At 39.3% G+C, this 18,948-nt stretch overlaps 2 protein-coding genes across 4 annotated transcripts in view; one reads left to right on the top strand and one right to left on the bottom strand.

Moving 5' to 3' along the window:
* Nucleotides 1-502: 502 nt before the first annotated feature.
* On the bottom strand, nucleotides 503-16,494 carry BPNT1 (3'(2'), 5'-bisphosphate nucleotidase 1). The gene is made up of 9 exons (XM_083379901.1): nucleotides 16,224-16,494; nucleotides 9,888-10,012; nucleotides 8,300-8,404; nucleotides 6,772-6,879; nucleotides 6,499-6,547; nucleotides 4,823-4,914; nucleotides 3,478-3,675; nucleotides 2,784-2,889; nucleotides 503-1,141 (listed from the first exon to the last, which is right to left on the bottom strand). The coding sequence occupies exons 2-9, from the start codon at nucleotides 10,005-10,007 to the stop codon at nucleotides 993-995; spliced, it is 927 nt and encodes a 308-aa protein (XP_083236027.1). The 5' UTR covers nucleotides 10,008-10,012; nucleotides 16,224-16,494; the 3' UTR covers nucleotides 503-992.
* Nucleotides 16,495-16,624: 130 nt separating this feature from the next.
* The window catches only part of IARS2 (isoleucyl-tRNA synthetase 2, mitochondrial), a 46,246-nt gene continuing 43,922 nt past the window's right edge, over nucleotides 16,625-18,948 (top strand). For all 3 annotated transcript variants that reach the window (XR_014490976.1, XM_083350674.1, XM_083350673.1), the window contains exons 1-2: nucleotides 16,625-16,861; nucleotides 18,474-18,596. Coding sequence is in view for 2 of the 3 variants with exons in the window: in XM_083350674.1 (XP_083206800.1) it covers nucleotides 16,655-16,861; nucleotides 18,474-18,596 (330 nt within the window). In the remaining variant the exon portion in view is untranslated. The remainder of the gene's footprint in view (nucleotides 16,862-18,473; nucleotides 18,597-18,948) is intronic.

Genomic DNA, 18,948 nt, shown 5'->3' with positions numbered 1-18,948 from the left:
AACGTTCCTCCAGGCCAGGGGTCTTCAAACTTGGCCCTTTTATGACTTGTGGACTTCAACTCCCAGAATTCCTCAGCCAGCAAAGCTGGCTGAGGAATTCTGGGAGTTGAAGTCCACAAGTCATAAAAGGGCCAAGTTTGAAGACCCCTGCTCCAGGCCTTAGCCCTTAATTAGACCCAACAGAATGAAGCCCAGGCTTGCTTCTATTGAGCTTGGCAAAAATTGGAAAGCTTTTGGTCTTCAGAAACGTAACTCACGAAAAGGGACCAACTGCCAGACCTTTGTCCGGCGCCAGCTGCTTTGGAGAGCTGCACCTGTTTCAGATGCAATGCAGAGGAAGGACCACTAATTCAAACTGCTAGTTTTCAGGTTCAGAGCTACCAGTCAGACATACAGGCATAAACCAGGAAAAGAACCCTTTTAACTGAGGTCAAAGCGAGCCAAGCCCACAAATAAAAACTTCACAAATGTATCAACAAAAATTATAATTTTATTTCAAGACTGTATTCTTCAGCATATAAAAGCTAAAACAGGTATATTTCCATATCTCTATACAAGCATCTGAAACTGGAGGAGGGGGGAATTAGGCACAGAACAGACACATCCCATGCATCCACGTATATTTATAGAAATAGCTAGACAAAATGATCCCTTCAAGTGAAGTATGCATGAATGAGTCTTACATACAAAAGGCATTTGAAGTAACTGTGGTTCACTTATTTTTTTTTGTCTTCAAATCAAGAAAGATTGAATAAGGATTTGATAATTGGATAGGTGAACATATAATATTAATAAGCAACTTGGACAAATTTACTGAAGTCACTAATATTCCAACTGAAAAATAAAATTTCAGATTTACCAGAATGTATATTAAGTCAAGCAAGCAATAAATCTCTAAGTAAAGATAATTGGAAATGGCCTATCAAAAATCACAATTTATTTCAGCTAAGAATTTATTTCCAGCCAAATGGAATGCACAATCCTCTGCATTTTTAGGGCACAAGGGCTTCTTTGACTGCTTCAGGAACTCGACTGGCATAGTAGTCATGATTTTTTAAAGTAGCAAGGACTCCTCCTGAATTCATGTGTTTGACCTCTTTATTATAATGAAAAAAGTTCCCATGGATATCAGTAAGTTTGCCTGTGAAGAAAGAAAAAGACTATTTGAATTTAGACATGGTATCTGTATTTCTACAAAAGGACAAATAAAAGTAGTTCACAAAACTGAATTTTCCTATTCCAAATTACAGTTGGCTAAATTTGATTTTTTTCCTTATGTTTTAGTACAGGGGTCGGCAACCTGAAAAAGCAAAAGAGCCACTGGGAATCGGTTCCATCAAACATAAAAAAGTGGGAGCCGCGCGCGTGCATCCACGCACGTGCATGTGCATAAAACAAAATGTTTTGCGCACGCGCAAAACATTGGTTTTGCGCATGCACATGCATGGATGCATGCGCGTGGATACACGCGCACGGTTCCACCTTTTTTTATGTGGACGCACCTGCACACCAGCGGCGATGGGTCTCCGTGGTGACGGGCACTGGGTTGTGGCGCTGCCTTCAGCCCGGGCTTCGCCGGAGCCACCCCCGAGACCTCCAAACTGCCGCCCGACCTCCGCCCGAACACCAGCAGGTCTCGACACGGGTGTTCTGGCAGAGCTGTGCGCACACCTCTCCAAAGGTTTGGAGAGGTGCACGCGCAGCTCCGCCCGAACAGCGGTTTGGAGACCTGCTGGTGCCGGTCTCCAAACCACACCTCTGCCCGAACACCAGCAGGTCTCCAAACGGGTGTTCGGGCGGAGGTACGAGAGAGGTGCGCGCGCACCGGGCGACTGGGCTCCAGAGCCGCGGGTTGCCGACCCATGTTTTAGTATAATCAATGTGCTTTAATATACAAAATTGTCAAAAGATTAGTATAATTCTCCTGACTTTAAAAATGGTTTAAAGATAGATCTTTTCTACACACATCAGGCCCCAATTCCCCATCTCATAAAGAAAATCAATAGTGGATTAGCTGGAGAACTAATAGTTATCTGAGTGCACTGTAAGGTTATGCTTACTCAGAAAATTATTTTGAAGCAGTACTTAGGACATCTCATGATTAGAGCAGCATTTCTCCATTTTCTTTAAAGCATACATACTTTAAGACATTAACTCTTAATAGGATTCTTAAAGCAGCTACTACTTTTGTCAGACTTTCCTAGAAGCCTAAGGATAATAGCCTACTTTAAAAGATAAGACCAGGTTTTTATGTTCTTTTGGGTTCTGAAGCACTTACTTCCAGTTTTCCCAGGTTGCAGAGCCCAAGCATTCTATAATAGCATAATCACCAAATTTTGTTTTCTTGCTTATTTGTTTATATTTGAAAAAATAAGAAATTGCTTTTTCTTTTATTCATATCTGTCAATATCAACAGATAAATAAATATGAATAAAAGAAAACTTAATTTAAATCTGTGCTACATACATACAAAAAATATCACTATCACATGATCACTATCACTATAATTATATCACATAATTAAAGGTTAAAATCCAAAAGAACAATCATTGTTAAGCTTTTGTTCAGCTACAGAAAGAAATGTAGCAGAGAAGATCATCAGCTAGGAAATAACATATATTAAGCCAAATACATCTGTATGCTTCATTGGAAAAAATATAAACATATTTTAAAAATACTAGGTTTTAAGTTAGCATCGTGGGCCTCTTAGTTGTAGCTCTTTACAAAGAGAGGTGTTTATAAATCTCCTTGTTTCTATTTCTCCCATATATTTATTAACTCACCTCCAACTGCATGCAAAATAGCCTCTGGTGCACATGTATCCCATTTCTTGCACCCAGGACTGGCAAATACATATGCAGAAGCTTTGCCTTCGACAAGTTGAATGATCTGACACAAATATAAAACCTCAGTCATTTAATATGCACACATACAATGTTTTTAAAGATAAGGAATGAGGTCACAAACAGATCAATGTTTTAGTTCTTGATTACTTTCTATGGCTTTTTTTCCCATTGCTCTTATATATACATAACAAGCACTTTCTCTATACATATAATTATACAAATTTTTCAGATGATAAAGGTATTATGATTCAAATGGCAAAATTTACCATTAACATTTTAATTAGGTTATGGCTTATGAGAAAAACAACATTCTTGATGAGAGGTGAGGACATTCTCTCTAAAAAAAAGTATTGATCCATTTCTAAGTCACTCTTAAGAATCTCCACCACCTTGAAGGTTGCAACATAAATATGACATACAAATAAATAAAATCCCAAAGAGGCCAAAACAATTAACATTATTTTCACAATTCTTATGCCCCATCCATACAATGTGGTTAAAATCAAATTGAAAGATGTATATCATTTATTGGAAAACTTTGTGGCACTATTATAAAAATGAATGTCTCGTCTTTGAACTTTTAAAAAATTAACCCTATTATCATGGCATTAAAATTTAGAGGTGTCCATACCTTATTACCAGCACCTCCAACTCTCACCACACTATCAGGCTTCATTGCGCTAATGCAGTCATTTACCATCTTGCTGCTGTGTGACCTTGTGGTGGTAATGATGTGCTGCCCAGCTGGTACCTCTTTCAGCTGAAACCCAAAGGCGCCCAAACCAAGGATTCCCCATATTGTCCTGCCTAGAACCGCATCTGCACCTGCCTGCAAGAAAGATTTGAATATTCTAGTCTTATTTTGAAAAGTAAACAAAAGGAATTAGTATATATAATAGTTGGGCGTACTGTATTTCTGTAAAAGAATAATGATCCTAAATTTAGCATATTCCCTTCTCCAGGAAGGTTAGACAAAACTAATCTGTTCCATTACATTATTGCATTATCAGCAGGTTTAATATGAACCATTTAAATATATGCTATTTGCAAAGATACATTTCTTTCTTTCAGATAAATACTATAATTCTGCTGCTGAAAGAATAAGACTTACTGTTATGCAAGTAGGTAGAGGTTTGCAACTTTAGTCTGCCTTAATTATCTAACTGAAGAACTTCATCTATACAGGAACCAATTGGTCACCAGGACCAGAGGTTTATTCTTCCAAGCCTTTGGACTCAGAATGTATGAGACTCAGATTTGATCCTGCCTGTTTGTCCTGGGACGCATATATTTGCCTTCATTCATGAGAGATCCTTTTTGTTATTCAGTATATTTTCAGTATATTTCTGCAAAATTTTCAGAATGTTTACTGAATTCAGACCTCACCTTAACAAAATTCAATACATACTATAATTTTGTATAGGAAAATGAGTTGTTAATTTTTGCAGCTATACAAGACAGGAAATTTTTTTTCCTGATTCCTTTGTTGAAACCAATGAGAATATGAAAGGATTATTGTGCTGAATACCAAAAATATAGTATATGTCAATCACAGGAAATCAGGAATCCATACAGTTCAAATGAATATAGGTTTATTGTAAGCCAATGTTCTCTACAAGAATCTGAACTACTAATAGTCAAAGTAAATTGGCAGCAGATAAGAGCTGCCAATTCAAGGCTGACTGGACTTGGATCTCTTGCCGTTGTGAAGGGACTCGAGACTGACCCATCCCTTGGGCTCAGCTCCCACAGTACATGCAGTCTTAAATTTGGATTTATGCTAGTCCAAAATATGCCATGAGTGAACATACTTTTAATTAGGACCCTTTAGATAGAAAAAGAAAGTAACTTCTAAGTAACAAGTCAGTGAACCCACTTATTCTAGCTAATTAGAAGTGATAAGCAATTAAATAGAAGAACATTAACTGTTTAAATTAGATGGAGAAAAAGGTTTTGGAAATTAAAGCATTTCCTACCTCATAGTTGTAATATGGTTGATTAATAACCCCTGCAATCGCTTTTCCTTGGTAAGCAATACCAATAAGAACTGTTACATGGTCAAGAAGTCCTGAAAGATAATAAACATCTGTCACTGGGAAATGATTCAAGTTTCTTCTAACTTTTGATACTTGACTTACATGGTAGTCTATAATTTGAGTAATTGTTTATACTTGATCATGTTCATACACTAAGTTGCTTATCTATATTTGTTAAACAAGCCACAATTTACAATTTACACAATATGCAAAACATAAGTCAATAAACAAAGCCAGAACTAAAACAAGACCCAATTAAAGTTTTGCACATTATAGTACAGAAACTTGCTGCATTTTACTACTGCCATTTATAACTCAAGGTCATTTTTCTTCCATTTCATTAAACAATAAAGCAGAACCCACACCTGCCTTGCTTTAACACGGTATCTTCCACTTCACTACTCTCTGGGATCAAATCCATAGAACATTTCGTGATTTCTAATCAAGCAAAATTGCCAAAGGCATCAATTCTGTAGACAGTGACCATGATACAATCCCAGATGTATCTATTGTTAGATCAAGAAGTAATTTGCAAGTATCTTTGTGATGTTTTTTCAGTTTTCTAGATCCCCATATACCTCAAAAAACAAACAGGTAATGCAAATAGCAATTAGAAATGGGGGGGCTGATTTGTGCCTGTTTCAATAATGTAAGTACTGAAATCTATAATCATCCAGAGATTCCTGAATCACTATTTTCAGTATCCCTTACGACTGGCTATGCTGACTGGAACTCTTAAGACTTCAAAACAGCTGGAGTATTTTTTATGGGCCTCAATCCAAGATTGCTTAACAACTAGAACCAGGAGTATTGGGAAGGGGTGCTTCCCCATTATTGAGTGAAGCAGTCATGTGGAAATCTCACTTAACAACTGCTTTGCTCAGTGACTGATATTCCGGTCCCAATTGCAATGATAAATCAAGAACTACCTATACACCAAACTGGCTCTCAAAGGGCTTTTAAGTTCATTGTTACATAAGAAATTAACAAAAGACCAATTGATCAGGTTAAGGATTTTAAGTAACTAGACATCCACTTCCAACTCTCTACCCCTGGAATAACCAATTGGATGAACTTTCTATTAGAACTCAAAAACCTTTTAAATGCAATGTTAAAATATGCTAGCCATCATGGCAAGAATTATGTCCTTGCAGCCATAAGGCTACATAAAACAAAAGTTCTGGGCTTGTTTTATGGTACATAATTTTCAGCTTAGTATTAGAGAGGAAAGAGAACCACATAGATATCCTTGATTCCTTACAAAAATATAATAATTAAAACAGGTAAAATATGGCGGTTACTGTTTTAGCTGGTAGCTTCCAGCACAAAAATACATCCACATAAATTTATAGTGTAAATGCACTGCTAAGGAAAAACTGGGCCTCAGTCAATAATGAAAAATGAATCATTCAGTTATCTATTCTCATTGCACAGTTTCTATTGTATTACCAAACTTCTAAAGGGTGACCGTGACTTCTACATATTTTATGGTCACACATAAATGATAGATATTAATCTAGAAGCCAGACAATTGTGGATGGTTTTGTCATTAAGTATAAATGAAAATGTTTACTAAATACAAACGCACGCACGCACACACACACAAAAGGACAAACCTTCGGTATATTCTTTTGTTCCATCCAGAGGATCGACCCATACAACAAGCTTGAAGGAAATAAAAAGAAAAGCAGAAAGTTTCAGAAGGGGAAAGTGTAGAGAGTAAATCATTGCTAGGCCGCAATGGCTGCCCAGTTGCAGTGGATTCATAGTCAATCACTTCTCAAACCACAATTCATTCCACCCCATAGTTATTACTATTTCTCATCCTGTAATTGTTAATTGTCTGGAAAATAAATCAGGGATTATATTAAACAAAGCCTTTTAAATACCTCTTCCTCTTTGATAGCAGTATACTGTGGTGGACAGGTTTGCTTCAGTATCTCCTCACATTGGCTTTTCTCAAGTAAGTCTTCACAGACTTCTTCACAGGGAAGATCCTGTTGTTTTTGTTTTTTAAAAAAGTATATGCAATTAAAGCCAAAAATCCTTATTCATTTATATTAGCCAAATAGAGGCAAGTTTAGATAATTTTAATGAAAGAGAAATTTTTGAAAGCTGGACTTTTTAGTGCTGCAGTATGCCTAAAATTACCAGCAAAGGTCTATGCAATAGATAGTATAGATGGGTCTGTAACATTACCTGCAAAATTGGTTACAACTGATTACAATTTGGTTGCAATGATTGCAAAACAGTGTTAACCCAAGATGTAAATTGCAAAAATAGTCTTACTACTACAGTTGAAAATGCAATATAACTAATGTGCTTTATTAAATGCACACATGCAAGCATTTGTAATGAAAAATAAAATGGAGGCAAGACAAATTTCAACAATGCTAAATGCTTACAAATTTCATGTTAAAATGTTAAAAGCATGCAGACTATACATCAAACTAAGAAAGATGAAACTTGTAAGGTAGGACCCCCAAGTTCAGATGTCACCAAATAAAAGCTTTAAATATTTAAATGCATGAGCCATTTGAGATCAAGGACTCTGCTGAAGACCTATTAAGAAATCAGTTTACAATTATCATCATTTAATGACTACTTATTCAAGGACTATTTGAACTTGGGATGGCACTGAATGAGTGGTACTTACTACTAGTTCTTGATGTTATGGCCATTGCAGCATCCCTGCAGTCATATAGTTGTGATCAGGGTATTTGGCACCTGGCTCACAATTACAGCATCACACAATCATATGATGACTGTGTGACCTTTATTGGGTTCTACAAGCTAAGTCAATCAGAAAACTGGTAGGAGATTACAAATGGCAACCACATGACATCCTCACTTAACAACAGCATAGGATTTGTTTAATAGTGGAAACCAGGAAGTGCCAGGACTGCCATTGCTAAGCAATGCAATCTCATGACTTTACAACTATACCACTTAGCAATGGAAATTCCAGTCCCAACTACTATCATTAATTGAGGATTATCCATATATTTTTACAGTGGTTTTAATTTTTGCATACCACCCAGAGTAACTGCTGTGAGATTGACAGTTATACGAATGTTTGAATTAATAAACAAACAAATGAATTCCAAGATAGTTGAAGCTTTTTTAATTTCTAAGTAAACAATATTATATATAGCTGCTGTTGTCATATCTGTTCTAGTATTATAACCTTCATAATAGTAGTTAAGAGTTCTTATTACAGTATTTGAATGCAAGTTACACACAAATGCACAAAGCAGCAGAGTCATGATCATATAGATAGAAGAAAAATCGTAGAGTGACTAGGATGAAGATTATCAACGGTATATATCACATTGGTTGGTGGTGGTTTTTTTTTAAAAAAGGATAAAGGTAGTGTATCAAATCAAAGAAGTACAAAAGAGCATCCTGACTCCTCACCTCTTCACCTATGATTGTCATCTTAGGAAACTTCAGAAGCAAGGACGAACAAATACTCATCTGTACCAATCGATCAGCTTTAGTCTGCAGGTCATTAGCTCCACACTATTAAAAAAGAAACCTAATCAATTTATAGTCAAAATAACAACGTAGCCAAATCAAATTATGTCATCATTAGGAAGATCTGAAATTACTGGAGGTGCTTTTTGCAAAATCTATTTGAGAAAATCCTAGGGGTTGTGTAAGTTTTCAAGTGTATGTATCATCTTACTATGATGTACCAGCAGGTAAATATTTTAAGATACTCTTCTTCAGAAAAATATTTGCCTTGAGCAATACTACTATATATGCCTAGTTCACTAGTATGTACTGATCTTATTTGCAAATTCCAGTGCTTTTTTTGTAAAAGAAAAAGGTGCCGGAACTCACACATGTCATACAACCCGCCTTGCCTACCTTACAAGGTTCCATCCAAAAAGGTGCTGGAACTCCGTTGTGAGTGTTCTATGACAAAAAAAGCCCTGGCAAATACCATTTTTAAAAACTGAGTAATTGTATGATTTTATATAAAATCATATTTATTGAAGGTATTTGAACATACTGTATGGATGTCATCATCTCTTTAAAGATTATACTATATAGAATATAGTATACATTTTATACATATACAATATATGTATATTATATCTAATATTATATAATATATAATCATTAGAATGTTGGAATGTGGCTGAAGAGACCAAAGATGGAAGTCCTTATTTTGATTCTAACTGGATACCATTAAGTGAGCCAGTATCTTCCCAGGCATTGTAAGGATAAAGGTAAGGGTGTGGGAAACAAGCCTTGAGCAAAATGAATAAAATATAATAAATATGGATCAATTATCTTTTCTTTTTCAGTGCTGTGTGAGAAAACTGTGGTCCTCTAGATATTTCTGCATGACTTTCAGTATCTTTCAGTAGTAGCCAGGCTAACTAGGGCTGCTGGAATTATACTCCAATAACTGGAGATCCACACATTTCCCAGCTCTAATCTAAGTTGTTAAATATCTGAAATACTTTAACATCCTTGGAAAGCAAGAAGTTTAGTCTTTTTTGTCCCCTGTCATCAAGAATATTTAAAGCAAGAAACTGGGCAAACAGGCAGAAAAAATCATAGACACATTATAGGTTATTTCAACAGCTATATAACTTTATATATAACTACATGTCAGCAAATGACATGTTTGTCCAAATGACTAATATTGATGATAGAATTGTAAAATATTTGATGAGCCTTTTTAATGGCTATTCCAACAGCTGTTGTCTGGGCACGCAAAGAATAAGTTCCACTGGCACTTTGAGTAATCACTGCTTCAAAGAGTGGATCCAGAAGGATGGTTTAGTTGCAGGTAAATTGCCTCACCAAATTATATATTATATCTAAAATAAATGAGGTTATAATGCTAAACACCTTTATTAATACAACAATCTTTACTTTTGAGTAGAGATGCAAAAAAAATTGTTCATATTATACCAGCATCATCCACTTCTTTATTTGGATATATAAGGTCCAACTACAAACACATAAGATTCTATTGATCATTTACCTTCTCCACTATGTCTAGTTTTCCTCCAGACATAACTTCTCTGACAATTGTTCCTGCTTTATTAGCCACGGAATATGCTGAGGCCACAAGACGCATCAATACACTTGGATTAGAAGCCATGATTACTAGGTAGAAAAAGAACAACAGAAAACAAAAGCAATCTTGTAAGTAACACAATTTTCTTATGAAAGGAATCTAATTTACACTGTAAAAGATTGAAGAATAATTTTGAAGTCAAAATATATAGTTATTATAAATCTTTTAATTATATCTCCTTCTTTCTAAAAGAATCCTGTTAGGAATTTAATAGCTTCAAACAGCTGGCACAGACATTTCCAAATGCAGAGGACACAGACAGTGGCCATGAACAACAAGAGGAAGAGTTGCTATCAAGGTTTCTTAAGATGGTCTACCTTGGAGGGACGATCTCAATACACATCTTCATAAGGTGATTTCCTCTGTCACATACAGAAAGGATGATGAAAAAAGAGAGATCTGATTTTTCAAGGCAAAGGGCAAAACTGCCAAATTTGCTAGAGCAAGGTTGGAGTTTTCTGAGATTTGGAGTTTCTGAGAAGCTGGGAATTTCAGAAAAGTGAAGCAGAGAAATAGATGCTTCAAATAGCACTATTTCTGAAGTGTTAACGTCTCACAAGAATTTGTGTTAGGATTTTAAAACCTGCTTTAAGGTAATTAAGGTAATTATGTCACCTCTATATAAAATATAGCAATAGCAATAACATTTATATTCATATATCGTTCCATACTATTTTGTAGCACTCTCAGAGCATTTTGCAAATGTCAGCGTATTGTCCTCAATAATCTGGGTCCTCATTTTACCAACCTTGGAGGAATGGAAGGCTGAGTCAAACTTAAGCTGATCAGGATTGAACCGCTGGCAGTCAGCAGAGTTAGCCTGCAATACTGCATTCTAACTATTGCATCACTAAACAGAATTGGAAGTTTAAACCCCAGCCTATATCCATTCTTCAGATTGAATGTTTTTACTTGCTGCCAATGCTCTGTAATAATAACTTGGAATCTTTTTGCAGGATCTCTTTTGTGATACTGACTGAAAGTGTTCATTTGGAGCAGACCAGTATTACCTGATGATCTGCATGAAGCTTTCTATTTTCTGCTGGATTTTCTTCTGTAACTAAGCTGGTCAGCTATATAATTTACCTTATCACCAATAAATGTTTATATCAAAACTGTAAAGACAAAATGTGGGGGGGTTTTTGCAACTTAGCTTTTCTTTTTAAAGGAAGTGTGATTTTGATCCCCAGTGAGATTGTTCTATTTCCCAAAGAGGCAAGGGCCAAATCATCTAGTCACACATGTCTTCAGTACATGGCAAATGTACTTTTCCTTTTTGCATTTCTATTTTTCATTGTCAGAAAAGTAGCACAGCTTATAAACTCTCTTATCTCATACACAGCTGGGATACAGAGTGGATGTCACATAAGACACCTCTGGAAGATAGATGGTGGCAGCAGGAACTACCAAGCTGCTACCCCAAAGCAAGACAAAGCAAAATTGTGAAAATCCCGAGGGCTTCTAGAAGACATTTCAGACCTTCAGTTTTCCACTTCAACTGTTAAAGTCTGTAGTAAGATATAAGTAAACAGGAGCAGATGTAAAGTAGCCAGTCCAATAGGAACAATTAGAGGACACTGACAGAAGTTTTATTCAAGTCCTTGTCCAAGACCGGGAGTCAAATCTGATATATTGGATAGCAAATCTGAAACTAGTTTTTATTGGCATTGCTTTCCACTAAAGTATCTTTTAGAATGGTAGAGGATAGGAAGGCCTGGAGGAACATTGTCCATAGGGTCGCGATGGGTCGGACACGACTTCGCAACTAACAACATCTTTTAGAAATGATAGCAAACAGATTAGAAGAAAGAAGATTCAGCACAGTCAGTTATTTGAAAGAAATTCTACAATTTACAGATGTCACATGTGCATTTTAAATCTACAGTGTGAGTGAGGATCTCTATATTAATGATTTATATCTCTAATAATCAAGGTCCTCCTTTTATGATCATTCATTTAAGATTGTTCAAAGTTACTATGACACTGAACCAAAAGTTCTTTATGACTGGTCCTCACACTGGAAAACGCATACTGACTGTAATGGTGACCACATGACTAAGAGATGCTGCAAAAATCATAAACAGTTGCAAATTGTCATAATTTTTTCCAGCACTGTTGTAGCTTTTGAATAATCACTGAATGATTGGTCAGTAAGTGAGGTATGCAGTAAAGCAATACAGATTGGATCTATATACAGTATTTCACTGAGTCATGATTTGCTTACCCAAACTTATTTGAATAAGCTACAATTGGCTAGATACACTAACTCAAACAAATCATATTATGGTTTTATGTGCTATATGAACTCAGCATTTTAAGGAACCTCAAAGAATAACAAGCTTATACAGGTTACAGTGCATCTGTCCATATTCTTATTTGCCTCCTCTTATATATGCTTTTAATTACAACTACCGTATTTTCCGGCGTATAAGACGACTTTTTAACCCATGAAAATCACCTCAAAAGTTGGGGGGTCGTCTTATATGCCCAGTCGTCTTATACGCCGGAAAATCAGTGGGTGGCATCTGGCGGGAGCCAGCAGGGCAGTCCTGCGCACGCGCGCACTCCCCGGCTGCTCCTTAGCAGCTGGGGAGTGCGCGTGTGTGCAGGACTGCCCTGCCGGCTCGCTCTTCCCTCTTGAGGCAGCAGCTGCCTCAAGAGGGAAGAGCGTCAGACGGGAGCCGGCAGGGAAGTCCTGCACACACGTGCCCACGCAGGACTTCCCTGCCGGCTCGCTCTTCCCTCTTGAGGCAGCAGCTGCCTCAAGAGGGAAGAGCGTGGAGCCGACAGGGAAGTCCTGCGTGCGCACGCGTGTGCAGGACTTCCCTGCCAGCTCCCGTCCGATGCTCTTCCCTCTTGAGGCAGCTGCTGCCTCAAGAGGGAAGAGCCGGCTCGCTCTTCCCTGTTGAGGCAGCAGCTGCCTCAAGAGGGAAGAGCGTGGAGCCGGCAGGGAAGTCCTGCGTGCGCGCGCATGTGCAGGACTTCCCTGCCGGCTCCCGTCCGACGCTCTTCCCTCTTGAGGCTGCTGCTGCCTCAAGAGGGAAGAGCCGGCTCCTGTCCGACGCTCTTCCCTCTTGAGGCAGCAGCTGCCTCAAGAGGGAAGAGCGTCGGACGGGAGGCGTCAGGGAAGTCCTGCTCCTGTCTGATGCTGCGCTTCCGCCAGGCGGTGCTGGCCGAGACGAGCCAGCAGGCAGCCGCCGTGAGCACGGCGCTGAGGGGCAGCGGCAGGACGGCCCAGCGCCTGCAGGATGGCCAGCAGCCCCACGCGCAGCAGAAGCCACCGGCTCAGCAACAGGTCCGAGCGCAAGAGCCGCACCGCCAGGCTGCCCAGGAAAAGCAGCCACACCAAGAGGCTGCACACCCAGTCCAGCTCCATGAGGGGCAGGGCGGGAAGCCGGCCGGGAAGAGGGACCGGGAGCCCAGGCCGAGCGCGCCTCGGCGGACGGTGAGAGGGAAGCGGCACATGAAAAAGAGGCTGCGGGCGGAGCTGCCCCGCCCTGCGCCGAATGGGAGAAGTTCAAGGCCTGGGGGGGGAGCAGGAGGGTGGCGGCTGCCCTCCGGCGCTGCCTGCCGCCCGGGAAATGCTGCGCCTTGGGGGCCGGCAGAAACGCGGGAGCAGCAGGAGGGCCGGCGGGGCCAGTCGGGCCTTCGCCTCCTCTGCGACGGACAGGGAGGGCAGGGCATGTAAGTATTTTCCGGCGTATAAGACAAAAAACCTTGAAAAACTTCTTAAAAGTAGGGGGTCGTCTTATACGCCGGAAAATACGGTAATAATCATAGTTTGAAACTGCAACTCCAAAGAAGATGCATATGCAGATTTGTTGTCAACCTTCTTCTCACATTATAAAATTGGAAATATAAACTGTCTACTGTTTATGAAGGCCAGGTTCCCTTCATATCCTGACAGCCCCATGATGATGGAGAGGATCAGAAGTAATCCTGTACTATATTTCCAATCTGACTCCCTTTTGAGTTCCTTTGAAGATTGGGAGGTTCTGGTTCATGTATTGTCCACAGTATATTTTGCCAGTAGTGCTGTGGAACATCCAGGTGCTCTTTTGCAAACTTCAAACGTGGACAGATGAAACCAAAATTGAGTTGTTTCGGAAAAACACACAACACTATGTGTGGAAAAAAAAATGGCACAGCACACCAACATCAAAACCTCATCCCCACTATAAAACATGGTGGAGGGAGCATCATGGTTTGGGGCTGCTTTGCTGCCTCAGGGCCTGGACGGACTGTTGTCATTGATGGGAAAATGAATTTCAGAGTTTATCAGGACATTTTGCAGGAAAATGTACGACCATCTGTCCGCCAACTGAAGCTCTGCAGAGGATGGGTGATGCAACAGGACAATGACCCAAAGCATACAAGTAATTCAATGAAACAATGGCTTCAACAGAACAGAATACGCCTTCTGGAGTGGCCCAGTCAGAGTCCTGACCTCAACCAGATTGAAATGCTGTGGCATGACCTTAAGAGAGCGATTCACACCAGACATCCCAAGAATATTGCTACATTGAAACAGTTTTGTGCAGAGGAGTGGTCCAAAATTACTCCAGATCGTTGTGCAGGTCTGATCTGCAACTACAGGAAACGTTTGGTTGAGGTTATTGCTGCCAAAGGAGGGTCAACCAGTTATTAAGTCCAAAGGTTCACATACTTTTTCCACCCTGCACTGTGAATGTTTCCATCTTATGTTCAATTAAAACATGACAACAGCTAATGTTTGTGTAGTATTATTTTAAGCAAACTGTGTTTTTCTATTGTTGTGACTTACATGACGTTTAGAGCGCATTTTATGGTCAATTCATGCAAAAAACCACATAATCCCAAAGGGTTCACATACTTTTTCTTGCAACTGTATATATTGAATTTCATTGTTACATATGTCCTTGTCTATTCCTCAAACATTGAGAAAACTCAAGATTCTGTTAGTAGAGCAAATTGGCAACTTAAATAGTTGTGGACATGCAAAGGAGTTAATAAATACTGACAATTATCGCATAAGTAATCCTCTTCCCCCACTGTGAATTATGCAACATTTTAAAAAAATCCTAACTTCCGTCTCATGTTAACAGAGAAGGTAATCTGAGAGCTAGCAACCTTTAAACTACATTCAGTTTGTTAAATCAACTAGCTTTTCTGGTTTAAAGCAGAATATATTTTCCAATTCACAACTTCCTTGTAAATTTTATGTAGCTACTTTACATAAACTATCTAGTTTGCTCCTTCTCCTACAAACTGCATGTTTCTTTAGCTTTTAAAAGAAAATTAATAAACTACCCAGAAAGGGTAATTTAACATTCTGAGCAGTGGAACTTCAAGCCCATGTTCTTATTAGACCTGTCACCAGTCCTGCCCACTTTTGAAGAAATTTGTATTGCATTGGCTTCAATATTCTTTTATCATGACAACTATATGGTGAGCACTGAAGAATCATTTTTGAAACAACTACACCTGCGCTGAGCAATGACATAAAATGGATAGGAGCCTCTCACACATGAACATATTTATTCTTGTGTTCCAAGTTTTACCTGATGCTTATAAAAGCTATTAGGCTGATTTTAGGATGCTGGCAAGAGTTTTTTTCCCCTACCTCATATTAAAGGAAATGCCAACTTTATTTTTAACAATTATGCAATTGAATCTTATCAGTGCACTCACTGATCTCAGTGGACCAAAAATATCGTTTATGAAATACAACTGTCCGCCTTTGGTGAAAGTCTTGGTGAGGATTTGCACATTTTACCCCATCTTTCAAAGACAAATCTCCTGGTTTAACACAGGAACTTTTTAAAATTGTAAAAATTTAACTAAAACATAAAATATTTAAAACAACACCTACTGAATGGAAAACTTTCTGAACAGTCATACATGTAGGATTGACCCCAAAATGCATTTTTCCACTTTGCTCATATCTGTTCGTTGTTTTTTAAGTTCTAATTCATTACAGTAACTATGATACATATTTTTTTAAAAAAGCAGCTGTGCCATATCTAGTCACTCAGATGAACATAACACGATCTTAAACACGCCACTAGAATAGTTCTAGCTAGCCTGCCTATCTTCTCTTCGCGACTGTGGATGCCTTTTCCTAATTCGAGGACATTTCCACGACGGGAATGAAAGAAAAGCCTTATTTCGCCACCCACCTCTCTCACTATCACAAGATCTTTAGCGACCAATATCTAGCAAATAATCCGAAAAGGCAAGAGAAAAATGAAAATAGCATACCTCCGTTTCAGGCAGCCCCACTCTTACAAAACACTCGCCAGGATTACCCAGTGCCGATTTCCTATTCTTTCTCCGCCCCACCTACCGGGTCCTTCTTGCCATTAACTCGGCTCTCTTAAGCGGCCAATAACGTTTACAAACTTTACACGTACGTGCAAAGGGGCTCTGTTCCTATGTCATGCACAGTGAAGCCTCATTTAGGTAGTTGGGCCACTATTTTGGGCTGCGAAGCTGAACTGATGCTGGGGTTCGGGGCACCCCACAGCCAGAGCCGACACTTGCAAGGGTTCTCCAGATAACGAAGGGAGGAGGACCGAACTCTAGGGGGCGCTGAGGATCCCATCGAAGCCGGAAAAGCACCGGGGAAGGACGTTTTGCCTCGTTGCTCGCCGCGGCGTTTCCGGACGTGCCCGTGGAACCGAGTGCCCGCGATGTGGGTGCTGCGGGCCCCGCCGTTGCTTAGGTTTCCCAAGCATGTTGGACGTTGGGCCCGCGGGACGGTGTCCGCAGGACCCAGCGCGGGCCAAAAGGCGAAGCCGGACTCCAAATACCGTGAAACGATTTTATTGCCCCAAAGCGAATTCCCTAGCCAGTTGCCTGGCCGGCTGCAACCCGAAACTGAATTGGAGATACAGCAGGTAGATGAAGAATAAGGAACAGGGGTGGAGGTGCTGAAAGTCGCTGCCTAGATACATCTGGAATTAAAATCCAGAGGTGCACCTTTCGTCAAGTGCAGGGGTCTTCAAACTTGGCCCTTTTATGACTTGTGGACTTCAACTCCCAGAATTCCTCAGCCAGACACGCTGGCTGAGGAATTCTGGGAGTTGAAGTCCACAAGTCATAAAAGGGCCAAGTTTGAAGACCCCTGGTCAAGTGTATGCTTATCTGTGGGGAAACGTTTGCAACCCGGAACAAGGGATGCGCTGAAAGGATGCGCTGGCTTTGCCTTTCTCTCCGTGCCTAGGTAGCTCGTCCCGTTGCTGTTATTTACCTTAAAAACGCCATTAAAAAACACCCATCTGAGAATTTAGTCGGGCCCTGCAGGAAGGAAAAAGGTTCCCTAACTAGATTCTGCACCTTCCTAGACTTTTCTCAGACCACGCTCCATATCGTAGCCTGTTGGGTAAATAATTGGAAAGCTGTTGGGGAAGGCGGTAAGATCAAGTTTAGCTGAGTGCAGCTGGGTGCTGAACTAGAGATTTGCTGATCCTCCCTTAGGCATGAAAAGCTTTGGGCTATAAACTCTCTCATCTCAATCCCATCTCACCTCAAAGGGTTTGGGGGGTGGTGGATAAAAAGCAGCTGTTACCATGTGCACTGCCTTTAACTCTACAAAATAAAGGCAGGCTATAAATCTAACAATACATATAAGGCCAACCTGTGCCACAAATTGAAGCCCAATTTTAGGGTTGCCATATTCTGGGCTGCAAAAATTCAGACCTTCACTAGAGAACAGTGAAAAATATACTGCAAACTTTTAATTTGTTACTGCCATACTACCTGATGTGGTATCCCAATTCAGTGAGAAGAAGCTTCTATTCATACTTAAATACATGCATAACAATTTTTTTTAATTCCATTTATATCCCGCCCTTCTCCGAAGACTCAGGGCGGCTTACAAGCTTAGCAGTAGCCTTCCTTCCAAAGCACTGTAATTATATAGCTGCACTATAGACTTATGAGTTTAATGATAAGTCTTTTTCTCTGGGTATCTCTAAAAAGGAAATTTGATGAAAAGAGATAAAAAATTATTTTAAAACAATGATCGACAGTTACACACGAATTTGAGTACTATGAAACTGATGCAAGTGTGTATGTCATCAATATTGCTTGTGTTTAAATGTGCATGTTGTCATTATGCAGACATCCGTTCCGCATAATACAGGTTATATTGGTCAGTATTTAATTTATGAAGTGATTCTGTAAAAGTCCTGTTTGACTAGAATGGCTAATAAATAGTTTCCTCAACTCACAAGGAGAATTTTTAGGATAGAAGAACAATTGTTTAAATTGAACTTTTCTTGCTTACTTTTGTGGTTACTTGTTACTTGGATCAATCTAATGTCTGTTAGTTTGCAACCTGAGAATTGATCACCACAGGTACATTTGGAGCACTGTAATGTAGAACACTCTAACTCAGAGACTTACAGATACATTGGCAGAGCATACTTGTAGATTAAATATATTGTCATGTTTAAAAAATTATTTATTATGTAAGATGTAGTATAATAATTCTAGTGTATTCTTTAGAAATGTGGCTTTTCAGAACTGTATTCTTGGCAAAGACAAAGGAAAACAAAGCAAGAATTTTGTCTTCATGATGGACCACCATATGCCAATGGAGACCCACATGTTGGCCATGCTTTGAATAAAGTGAGTATGTGTTTTCCTAAATTAATTGATTTATGTATTTATTTAAGCAAATTATAAAGCCATCTAATTTATAGTAGTGACTCTGGATGGCATACAAAACTTAAAACCATCATAACAATATAATCCTAAGAGCTCCATTTAAAGCTGCAACCAACAAAATAAAAAGTCTTGTCACTGATGGAGCTTATCTGACTTCCTGGCCCAAGTACCTGGGGGAACAGTCCAATTTTCAAAGTTAAAAGGGTCAGCACCATCCACAGCCATAGAGAAAACATGATCCCAGGTCCAACAAAATGGCTTTGTTTGATATAAGGGACCTGGAGCATGCCCATCCTTTGTGGGGAGGGCATAA

The sequence above is a fragment of the Vipera ursinii genome, assembly GCF_947247035.1.
Source record: "Vipera ursinii genome assembly, chromosome: 1".
NCBI lineage: Eukaryota > Metazoa > Chordata > Lepidosauria > Squamata > Viperidae > Vipera > Vipera ursinii.
Note: the sequence above shows the minus strand (reverse complement) of the source record. Positions and strands in the feature narration are given on the sequence as shown.